Source organism: Lolium rigidum, chromosome 2 (genome assembly GCF_022539505.1).
Source record: "Lolium rigidum isolate FL_2022 chromosome 2, APGP_CSIRO_Lrig_0.1, whole genome shotgun sequence".
In the NCBI taxonomy this organism is placed as follows: domain Eukaryota; kingdom Viridiplantae; phylum Streptophyta; class Magnoliopsida; order Poales; family Poaceae; genus Lolium; species Lolium rigidum.
The window spans coordinates 258,127,303-258,138,519 of record NC_061509.1 but is presented as its reverse complement, the minus strand read 5'-3'; the positions used below and the strand labels follow the sequence as shown (position 1 = coordinate 258,138,519).

At 40.6% G+C, this 11,217-nt stretch overlaps 1 protein-coding gene across 2 annotated transcripts; it reads left to right on the top strand.

Moving 5' to 3' along the window:
- Window positions 1-2,218: 2,218 nt before the first annotated feature.
- On the top strand, window positions 2,219-7,259 carry LOC124688629 (protein DETOXIFICATION 42-like). 2 transcript variants are annotated; one of them, XM_047222283.1, is made up of 11 exons: window positions 2,219-2,308; window positions 2,398-2,519; window positions 2,911-3,108; window positions 3,324-3,511; window positions 3,951-4,086; window positions 4,641-4,737; window positions 4,870-4,970; window positions 5,673-5,836; window positions 6,103-6,174; window positions 6,258-6,374; window positions 7,109-7,259. In XM_047222283.1, the coding sequence occupies exons 1-11, from the start codon at window positions 2,259-2,261 to the stop codon at window positions 7,145-7,147; spliced, it is 1,284 nt and encodes a 427-aa protein (XP_047078239.1). In that variant the 5' UTR covers window positions 2,219-2,258; the 3' UTR covers window positions 7,148-7,259. The 2 variants fall into 2 exon arrangements, with proteins under 2 accessions (XP_047078239.1, XP_047078238.1); XM_047222282.1 differs by lacking the exon at window positions 7,109-7,259 and adding an exon at window positions 6,547-6,718 and having other exon boundaries at window positions 2,220-2,308.
- The last annotated feature ends 3,958 nt before the right edge of the window (window positions 7,260-11,217 follow it).

Genomic DNA, 11,217 nt, shown 5'->3' with positions numbered 1-11,217 from the left:
CAATACTCAAAAGAACTGATCTAACATTAAGAAACATAATCTGTCCAGATTTTTTGCTGCAGCAAAACTGTATTTTTTTCGACCACTTAGACATGTCAGGAATTTTAGCCAATTTACGTGCATATAGAGGATGAAAAGTTTCAGCTACTTTGAATTTATCAAGATTTTAGGAGTTACCAAAAAATTATAAAAATCCTGCACTAAAAAATGCAACGCAGAAATCAGCAACTCTTATTTTATTTTGCAACTCATATCATCCAAATGGGTAAAAATTTGGTACTTAGCTTAAAAACCAGAGAATAAAATAAAAGCATCAAGAAAAATCAAATAAAAACATCTCGGTTTGGCTCCCATAAAACTCTTTCTTTATAGCCATATAGCTAAGCTTACTTACTTGGTTTATGTAGGAGTAATGATCTTGTAGGAGTGATGCTTTCTGATTATATCCTTCTTATTAGAAATAACATATACCAATAAAATGTCAGGGTCCATGATGTGATCATACCAATAAATATCTTCAACACTTTAAAGCACATCAGTACACAACATAAAATATGCAATCTAACTTTCTTCCTATGCATTGGGATCTTTTATCTCTAAATAGGAAACCCCCACTACCTAATTTTCATGCTTTCTTGTGAAGCCACGTCAGCTCCTATTTGTCCCACCCGGTTATGCACACCATCGTTCCTTGCTTCAGACCGATGTGGGCTGGAAGACACGTATAAGAATGATATGGGTTGGAAGACATGGGCTTCGTCTACTCGCAAATTGGCTACAAGAAACTTTCATCAGCTCGCAAACTTGACTAACTCAATGTGCTCCACGTTCATCTTCTAAAAAAAGGAAGCAAACACTGAAACTCTGTTCGTCTTCCTCCGCCACGGCCAGTGTTTTTACTCCTCACCAGGAATGTGCGTCAGGGATTTAATACTCTTGAAATCACCTGCTAAATTCGAGCATTAACCGAGTGAAAACTACTCGATGAAGCTCATCCGCCGCTTCTGTTTCCCCCAGCTTAAACTACCGATCATGGCCATTTATGTGAATTGGCAATGGGATCATATCATTGGATGAATGATATGATGTACATACCTAATATAAGTATTGCAACACGGTTAAATCACTAAGATTATTGCGATAATGATATGATGGACATACCTAATCACTACTCCTTATACCGTGAGAGCATATATAATCGCTATCATCGAAGGTTGCCTTGATTGTATCGACCATCACACAATCATAGGGGTGATAATAAAGTGGGTTTCTCAGGTATTTCGACGGGATAGGCTGAGGCGCATGTATGAAGGTTGGGATTTGTTCATCTGTTTGATGGAAATATACTTTGAGCCCACTCGGTGAGATTATGCCCATGAAACCACACAATGTATGTATCAAGTTTATTTTAACTAAAAAGCTTTCCATTACTCAACATGCTCAGCTACATCGCTGGCAACAACAAGTTGTGCAAAAGTTGTAGCATGATCCGGCCATACGGCTTGGGATGCATCACACACAGCCTTGCACCATAAGCGGCGAGAACGTCCGCTACCTTATTACATTGGCCTAGGGCAGAAACTGAATTTAAAGGAGAACCAACTGAATAAACATGTTTTTTTGAAGTTTTATATGTATTTTGTTTATGTTGAACCGATTTGAATATTAGTAAAGAGTTTTATTTTATCTATTTAAATTATTTTTAATATTTGGGGCGGCGTTTGGGGGACGCGACAGGGGAGCCACGTCCCCCAAACGCGGCACCAACGAAATACGTCCCCCAAACGCTCAATCCGGCGCGCTATGGGGGACGGTTTGGGGGACGCGGCTGGAGATGCTCTTAGGATATAAAAAGAAAAATAAACTAATTGTCCTAAATATTATGGTGCAGCCACATGTGATTCCTCAACAAAGCCATGAAATGCATGCTGACGGCCTCAGTTCCGGAAGAGAAGAGCGTGGGCCCACCGGCCACTCCTCTGACCGTGCTACCCCACCCACGACCCAGCCACGCCCCGTCCCATGTCCGCACGGCACCTGCTCCGGCCGCGGGCGCCAACCGAGCGCGGCGCTTTCCGCTCCGTATTCCACGACTGATTATGCGTTCCACCCACGCGAACCCAATGCCATTCCATTCCAAGGCACGGCTGGTGCTGCTGCACCACGCTCGGCCGTCCATGACCTGACGCCTGCGCGCGCGCGCCCTCTGCCGCTGTCTGTCCGTCTCCTTCCTTCCGCGGCCGGGGAGGGCAGGCGCCATGGACGGCGGCGGACGCCACCCGCTCAGCGTATTCTTCCATGGCGCGAGGTAGGCAATCGTCGATCAGCCAGCCAGAGGACCCGTCCTCTCCCTCGCCCTGTTTTTAACCTTTCGTCTTCCTTTGGTTCGTCGTGCAGGCTCGCGTTCAGGCGGGACGACCTCGGGAAGGAGATCATGGGGATCGCCGTGCCGGGCGCGCTCGCGCTCCTCGCAGACCCACTCGCTTCCCTCGTCGACACCGCCTTCATTGGCCACATAGGTTTGCTTGCTTTCTTGCTTCCCCCTCCTCTTGTCACAATTTCCTTGCCCCTTCCCGTGCAGGTGATGCTGTCTTCGTCCCCTGCTTTCCATCTTCTTCTAACCTGCTCCATTCAGAATTGGAGTTTTTCTTTGTGCATCTTCTAAGCTTTGTTTCTGCACTATATAAGCTTATTGTGTAACATATGCTGAAAATCACTGCTATTCAATCGAAAATTATATACTTTGTGAACTTAATATTGCAGTCACATCATCGCTCGATCTTCTTCTCTTTTGGACTTTTCGAAACAATTTCTCACTGCCCTGATGCCCTAATAAACTTTCTTATTGTAATAGTACCTCATTTTTTATAATAGTACTTTGTTTGCTGTGATTTGTTTCGTAACAAGCAGGCCCAGTAGAGCTTGCAGCCGTAGGTGTATCCATTGCCGTGTTCAATCAAGTATCGAGGATCGCAATATTCCCGCTTGTAAGCGTCACGACATCATTTGTTGCGGAGGAAGATGCTACTTCCTGTGACAGATACAAAGATGAAATAGGCGGTGAGAATGAACCAGATAGCGAAATGGATGAACTCATTCCCCGCCAAGGTACACTTTTGTGCTTCTTCTCTTATAAAGTTATTACTCCCCGCGTTTTTTAGATACCCCTCATTCTGAGTTTAGTCAAACCATTCGGGCCTATACACCTGATCAATCTCTACAAAGATTGATTTTGACTAAACCAAGAGCCCCTGGTTATTAAAAACAGAGCAAGTATAAGGTTAAGCGATATGTCTTTATTTGATAATGGGATTTATTACCAGATACAAGTGCTACTTCCGGCAAGTCGTCTTTGCAAACTGACACAGGGGAGATCCAAATTGACCTTAAAAGGAAAAATATTCCATCGGTTTCTACAGCATTACTACTTGGTGGGGTGCTTGGCCTTGTTCAAACTGTACTGCTTGTTTCATTTGCAAAACCTATCCTAGGCTTCATGGGCGTGAAAGCGGTAAAATGTTCCTTCATACTCTTTTTCTATTTATTGCTGTAATTAGCTAAAATATTTTAGCTCCAACATTAATATTACATACTTCAGCTTTAACTTGCATTTTTTAAAAAAAGTTGAGTGCCCTTCGTCAAAATCAGATAATTGGAACACTACTGTAAAGTTGCTTATTTTTCAACAGTTGGAAGGTTAAATTAATTATTAATAGTTGGATAATGGCATACTTAAGCTTTTGAGATTAAAATATTGAATCAAAACATATCTATGGAAACATAAATGGTCCTGGCACTTCATCCTTGTATTGTATAAATTATCGCTATAAATTAGTTGGACTTGAAAGACTCGAACTTTTCATTTGAATTCTTTTTTGCAAATAATTCTTGGTTTATTTTTCATTAGGATAAATTTAAATTTAATAACCAAACTGTAATTTTTCAAATAGGATTCGGGGATGTTGAAGCCTGCTCTCCAGTACTTGGTACTCAGATCTCTAGGTGCTCCTGCTGTTCTTCTATCTCTGGCAACACAAGGGGTATTCCGTGGACTTAAAGATACAAAGACTCCTTTGTATGCAACTGGTATAATAGTATTTTCTTTGCTTGGATAGTACTGTGTTCATTCTCTTTTCACCTCTCGTTCAGAAAAATAACTTGGTTTTAACTAATCTATAAAAAAAGTTTAATACTCCCACGTCAAGAAAATGATTTATTATCTAGATACATTAGAATTTAGAAAAATCTTCGACATCCTTTCTAGATGGAGTGAGTATCTTGGTGAAGCTTATTCCAATTATAATCATATAGTAATTTTCTTCTTATTATTCTATCAGTCTAACTTCCATGTGACAGATCTAAATGTCTATCAATATATGCAGTTTTAAATTTTTGAGTCTACACTTGGGAAGTTACATGTGAAAGAGAATGAAGGGAGTAAGTGATGAGCAAGAGCTTTATCACTAAACAAATTTCAAAAATAATGAGTATATAAGCAGTCCATTAGAACACATCTACTAGTAATCAAAATAACACCTTTTTAATTTAGATACGAAATGTAACTTGATTAATGGTCAGATTCCCTAGGAAGAATTTCTTCCACGCCTAACACAGTTTAACTGTTTTTTTATGATCATCAGTGGCTGGAGATGCGATAAACATTGTTTTGGATCCGATATTTATGTTTGTGTTCCAGTATGGTGTAAGTGGAGCAGCTGTTGCTCATGTTATATCACAGTATGTAGTACCATCCTTTATCTTTTTGTTAGATACCATTTTTTCACAAATAAGAAGATTTGCATTTTATCCCAAATTATGAAATTATTATCTATATATCTCTTGTGATAGTGCATAGTGGATCTTCTGCAGATACTTCATTGCAGCCATACTCTTATGGAAATTACGACTGCACGTTGAACTATTGCCACCTAGCTTGAAACATTTGCAGATTGGTCGGTTCCTTCAAAATGGTAAAATATTTCTACTTCTTGTGTTTCCATTTCGGACTTTTTTCACATTCTTTAATCAGCAACAACAATCGTTAATCTTTGTATGAATGTAAGTAAGTAAGTATAAAGTTGTACTGTGAAACTATTCATGAAGAATATAGTCATAGGCTGAAAAAGAAGCTTGATTGTACTCTCTAGGACGTCTTTTGGAGTGATGATACATTGTAAGTAAGAACTTTTTTGGGACCCCGTTTCCTATTTGGGATAAACACTTGTACCATATCTACCTTTTCTTTTAGATAATGGAAGTGAGTGTCTCTCATGATGTATGTACCATAGGTGCACACGACCAAATATTTATTACAAAGTCATCCAAATATATCAGAGCAAACGGACGTGTGACACAAACTTCAAAAACTATGTAGCCTACGCTGGATTTTCCACCTAGAATGGACCGTTCATCTAGTAAAGAGTTTTCTACTCCATAGATCATTGTGAACTTCTTGTTTGGCGAAGATCATACATGAATTTTTTCCCCATATATGTTCGTATCGTAAGGATAACTTTATCTTCATGGATTTGTGTTGCAAGTCGAATTGAATAGTTATTAATGTTGTCTATATTTGACCTATATTGTTGCCTTTGATACTTTTTCATACCTTTTTAACCACTATACTTAAGCCTTTAGGTTTATGTAAATATCTTTACTCTTGCAATCTTCAGGTTTTCTTTTGCTTGCCAGAGTTATTGCGGCAACATGCTGTGTGACCCTATCTGCATCAATGGCTGCACGACAAGGTTCAACTGAAATGGCTGCATTCCAGATATGTTTGCAGATTTGGTTGGCATCTTCCCTTCTTGCAGATGGATTGGCTTTTGCGGCACAGGTTAGGGAACTATTATCTTCTTTTATTCGATTAATGACTGGCTAGACATTCATCACCATAACACATACTAGCTATATCAAATAGCATGTCATCATTTTTCACTGTAATCTATTTTACTTTGTGGAACTTTAATTTTAGGATGCAATGCGCACGTTAGTAGTCATCTTTCTTGGTGGTCAACGCTGACCATAACGCATACGCATCCAGAAATGTGCATAGCTCTTTGTTTCATTCATATTGTGTATTACAGTCAACCACTTTCACAGGCTATACTTGCAAGTGCATTTGCTCGTAGAGATCAATCGAAGGCCACGGCCACAGCTTCCCGCGTATTGCAGGTATGATTTTTTACGTGTATCTAGAAATGTGCATTACTTTTGTAGATTTTTTTTGTATCGTTGAATGAAAGCTTATTTTGTAGCTTGGAATGATTTTGGGAGTTCTCCTGAGCATACTTCTTGGAGTTGGCCTTCGTGTTGGTTCAAGATTATTTACGGAAAACCAGGATGTCCTGCATCATATTTACGTAGCAACACCGGTATAGTTACATGCTAAATCCTAAGACTACTGTAACTCTGAGTCTTGAAATTCTATAGTTACATTTTCATGATTTTCTTGCAGTTCATACTAGGCAGCATTACAGTCTTTTCGTAGTTTAATCACTTTAAGACAATTTCTCTAACCGAAAAGGTTCTATTTTGTATGTGCAGTTTGTTGCTCTCACCCAACCAATCAACACTCTAGCTTTTGTTTTTGATGGTGTCAATTATGGAGCATCAGATTTTGCATATGCTGCTTATTCAATGGCAAGTAAACATCCTGCAGTTCGCTTATCTGTGCTCTAGTTTTCCAGCCTTCTCTTCTGACGAATTCTATTGAATTCTGGATCCCTCAGATACTCGTGGCTATTGCCAGTATCATTTGCATTCTCGCCCTCACAAGTTACAGTGGTTTTATTGGAATTTGGATAGCTTTGTCTATCTACATGTGCCTCCGCATGTTTGCAGGATTCTTGAGGTACCATTATCAAAGAATTCAGAATTTCTTATATAAAATTTGTTATGACGTAGAGAACAAAAAATACCCTTCACTAGTTAATTGTTAAATGGAGTTTTCTAGAATGTACTACACAGTGCTAAATGAAGGTGTAAAATAATATCTTTGGTGGAGTTTACTTATATCTAATTGATTAGACAATATATTGCCTTTTTTCTATGAATCTATTGCTTGAGTTCAATTTTATATTTACAGTTTATGTACTTTTGTTTTCAGGATTGGGACTGCACGAGGGCCCTGGGCTTTCCTTCGTGACTGAACATGTGCTAGAACAATATGTGCGCCTTGCCACACCACATCTTATTTATAATTGTGATTCACTGCAGGAAAAAACTACCTTGGACAACATCCTCACATTTCACATTCATCGTACCGTACTGCTAAGTGTGGTCGGTATAATCTTTTAATCAGAAGAGCCCTTGAATGCAATGTACCAATGAGGACACATATGTAAATATTTAATCTTCTAAGAAAAATATATCCAAATCACCAAAAAAAAATATACCAAGCTACCTTGCCAGTCTTGAGGTCCTCTGCCAATTTCTGAGTCCGCCAAGTGGACATTGTAGGTGGCGTGCCGCCATCAAAGCCGCAACTCCCGAAGTTAAACCCAGGCCCGTAGTTAAAAGAAACATCAAACATCACACCATTCAGTATTTTTTTCCTGTCTTCTAAGCTCTTTGCGTTCCTGCGTGTATGCTGAAAACTGTAGAATCACCTATGAATGAGACTTGTATTGTACTACTAATTAACTCACTGAAAAATAACAATCCATTTCACCAAGGTCACAAGGGGATGTTGTTAGCAAGTTAAACTCAAGTAGTCTTTGTTCATAAATAAGTGATTCAACTTTATCTTGATTCGGTTGTACCTGCACGTCTTTAGTGTGTAGATACATCTATATCTAGAAAAAAGATGAGTGATTTATTTTTTGATAGAGGGGGTACTATTTTCTTATTCGATCTTATTTGTTTATAGCTAGCTAGATTCTAAAAGTCCAAGCAAATTGCACCTAAAATTATTCGTGTAACTTAGATTTGGTTCATTTTCACATGTTGCATCTACCACTACAAGAGAAACGCCTATAGCTGCAAAATATACTGCCGGCGCACCAAAATAATCATGCGATGGTGGCAACTACTGCCGGCGCGCCAGGACCTCGCCGCGCCAGCGAAGTAGATTACTGCCGGCGCACCAGGCCATGGGTGCGTCGGCGCTAAAACTAAGTTGTGGCTCCGTCCGCTCCGGACCTAGCCCAAGACTTACTGCCGGCGCATGAGACAAGGGGTGCGCTGGCGCTATTTTACTATTGCCGGCGTGCCTGTGGACAGGTGCGCCGGCAGTATTCTTTGGGCCAGGCCCGGTGAAAATACACACGGCAGCCCACCTTATTGCGGGCGCAGCCACACCTGGGTGCGCCGGTGCAGCCACACCTGGGTGCGCCGGCAGTAACATGGGCACTATTCCTGCCCACACACACCCTCCCATCTCGCTCTCTCCTTCCACACACTCAACCTGACCCTTCTTCAAACCCAACTCATTTTTTCTCATTTCTACCCCTAATTTAGCCGATTTGATCAAAGAATTTGATATTTTTTAAGCAAATCTTCCCATCCTACATGCATCACACATCCTCTATGTAGATCTAGATCTATCTATCCCACATTGATCGCTTAATATAAATCTAGATCTATAAAATAGGAACCCATACGTCGTGATCGGCGTGACGTCTCGATCTCGTCTACTTATATATCAACAAAATAGGTGATTAATGAATAAATTGCGGATGAAATCGCATATCTGTATATATTGGAACTTTAAAGCAAAGTGTGTGGCATATATATATATATTGTTTTTGTGTTTGCGAGCGAATGATTTGATGAGATGAAAATGAGTTGCCAATGTTGCACCGAAATGTTGATTCGTTAAGTTTCCGTTTCGGCACATTTCTGACGCTCCTAGGTCCTAATGTGTAGGAAGGTCATGCCGAAATTTTCCGTGAAAAATACCTACAGATGCATGGTTCTAACCAATAATCTTGTCGTGCATGTGATAATGGTCATAAAGATGAGGGAACCCGTCGTGATGAGATATCTCAAACGCACGATCGCCGACATGTATAGAAATAACCTCACAGAGATATTGTGTCTGTGTCGAAGAAGCAAACTAGGGAAATGGGTGACCCCTGCAGGGGCACCTACTCTCTAGTGGTTTCATGCAGGGACACACTCAATGGATGAGTGATGATGATGATGATGATGATGATGACAATGATGATGATGATGATGATGATGATGATGATGATGATGATGATGATGATGATGATGATGATGATGATGATGATGATGATGCGGAGGTCAATGAGGCTACGGCAGCAGGTGATAATGGTCGGCAAGAAGGAAGGCATCATGATATTGATGACCACGAAGAGTTTGTTGCACACAATGATGCAAATCAGTATCATGATGAAAAACATGTTCAAGATGTGGACAATAACATTGATGACGACGAAGAGGTGCCTCTAGCTTCAGTCGTGCGGGACCCTCATATTCAGGATCTGCTTCTCGAAAAGACAAAAAGCGCTAGGTGGAAATCAAAGCTTGAGCAACTGGAGGCATACTTGAATACTCCGTTGTACGACTCAGGTCGCGGGTTGGAGGAGTCCCGCTACAGAGTAGCGCTTGATGTTCTGCAGATGAAGGAAAAACACGGATGGACGGACACAAGCGTCGACGACATTCTAGAATACTTTAAAGATCTCCTTCCTGCCGGAATACATGTCCTGGTTGTCTAGCCGAGGCCAAGAGAATCATGTGCCCTCTCAATTTACCACACGAAAAATACCACGCCTGCATCAATTACTGTATCATTTATCGCAACAAGCACGTGGACAAGACCAAATGTCCGTCGTGTGACGTTGATCGATACAAGAAAGGGAAAAATAAAGCTCCTCGAAAAGCTGTGTGGTACTTCCAGCTCAGCCCCCGGCTGTAACGGTTCTTCGCTGACTGCAAGGAAGAAAGGAGGCAATGCTTAATGATCCAGAGCGGTTTGAACACCCAGTGCTGACACACCCTTCGGATGGGAGCCAGTGAAAAGCATTAGACATTGAATTCGAAAGTTTTGGGCCAGATCCTAGAAACATTAGGTTGGGTGCGAGCACGGACGGATTCAATCCGTTCGAAAACCAGAGCAGCACACATAACACCTGGCCCTTGTTTGTATGGATGTGCACCTCCCCCCTGGTTGTGCATGAAGAGGAAGTACATATAGATGAGTTTGCTAATTCAAGGACCGACACATCCAGGAAACGATATCAACATGTATCTCGAACTATTAAAGGAGGCGCTTGACACGTTGTGGGCGGAGGGAGGGGTAGATGCATGTAATATCCCAGGTTTAGAGACGATCGAGGGGTAGAATTTAGAAAGGGATGTGTATTGCATCGTAAAATCTGGGGAAATTTCGCGTGTTTAAAGAAAAACTACATCAAAGGGGGACAAGTTTCTCTCTCGACACCATATAGGGTTAGGGTTTCGAGAGTGCGATAAACTTGGAACTCAATTAACTCAATTAGGGTTTTCGAGAAGAGAGGGGAACCAATTCCTTCTCAACTTAAGTTGCATGATTGATTTCCAACATGACATGTTTGAATTTCAAATTCAAACCTTAATTATGAACAGTATAATTCAAATATGGATAATCCAATAAACAATTGAATAAATAAGAATACAAAACAATATAATATATAAGTAAAGCTCATTAGAGAAAACCTTGAGATTTATTGATTAACACACAAGATACAAAGTCATTTAAAATATTCTTATGAATAATAATTATTACAACACATTTCAGGAATTGAATAAATGAAAAATAAAGTGAAAATTACAAAGATATGCAAATGGCTAAACTACTAGCTAAAGTCTTCGAGAACTTCTTAATCAACACTTGATGAAGAGCTTCTTGAGCATCCATTTGATCCCTGCATATTAACACAACAGATAAAAATGCAAATTATGCCAAGTGGCAATGCCACCTGGTAGGTTAGTCAAAGAAATAGAATTTGGGTGGATATTACCAAACCAGCCGAGCTGATCCACTCACAGCTCAAGTTCCAACCAGGGAACAACCAAGCAGCTCACAATGCATGTTGCATTCCCAACAGCACACACAAACCAGGGGAGTCACCAAAGTGACTTGGTGGTGCTGTCGACCAAGGAAGCAAGGTAGAGGGGGTATAAATATGCCGCGAGGTTGGCGGTTGCTCCTTCGACGGTCTTTGGCCTCAACATGCCCGCAGTGTTTGTGGTCATGAAGGACTTGGA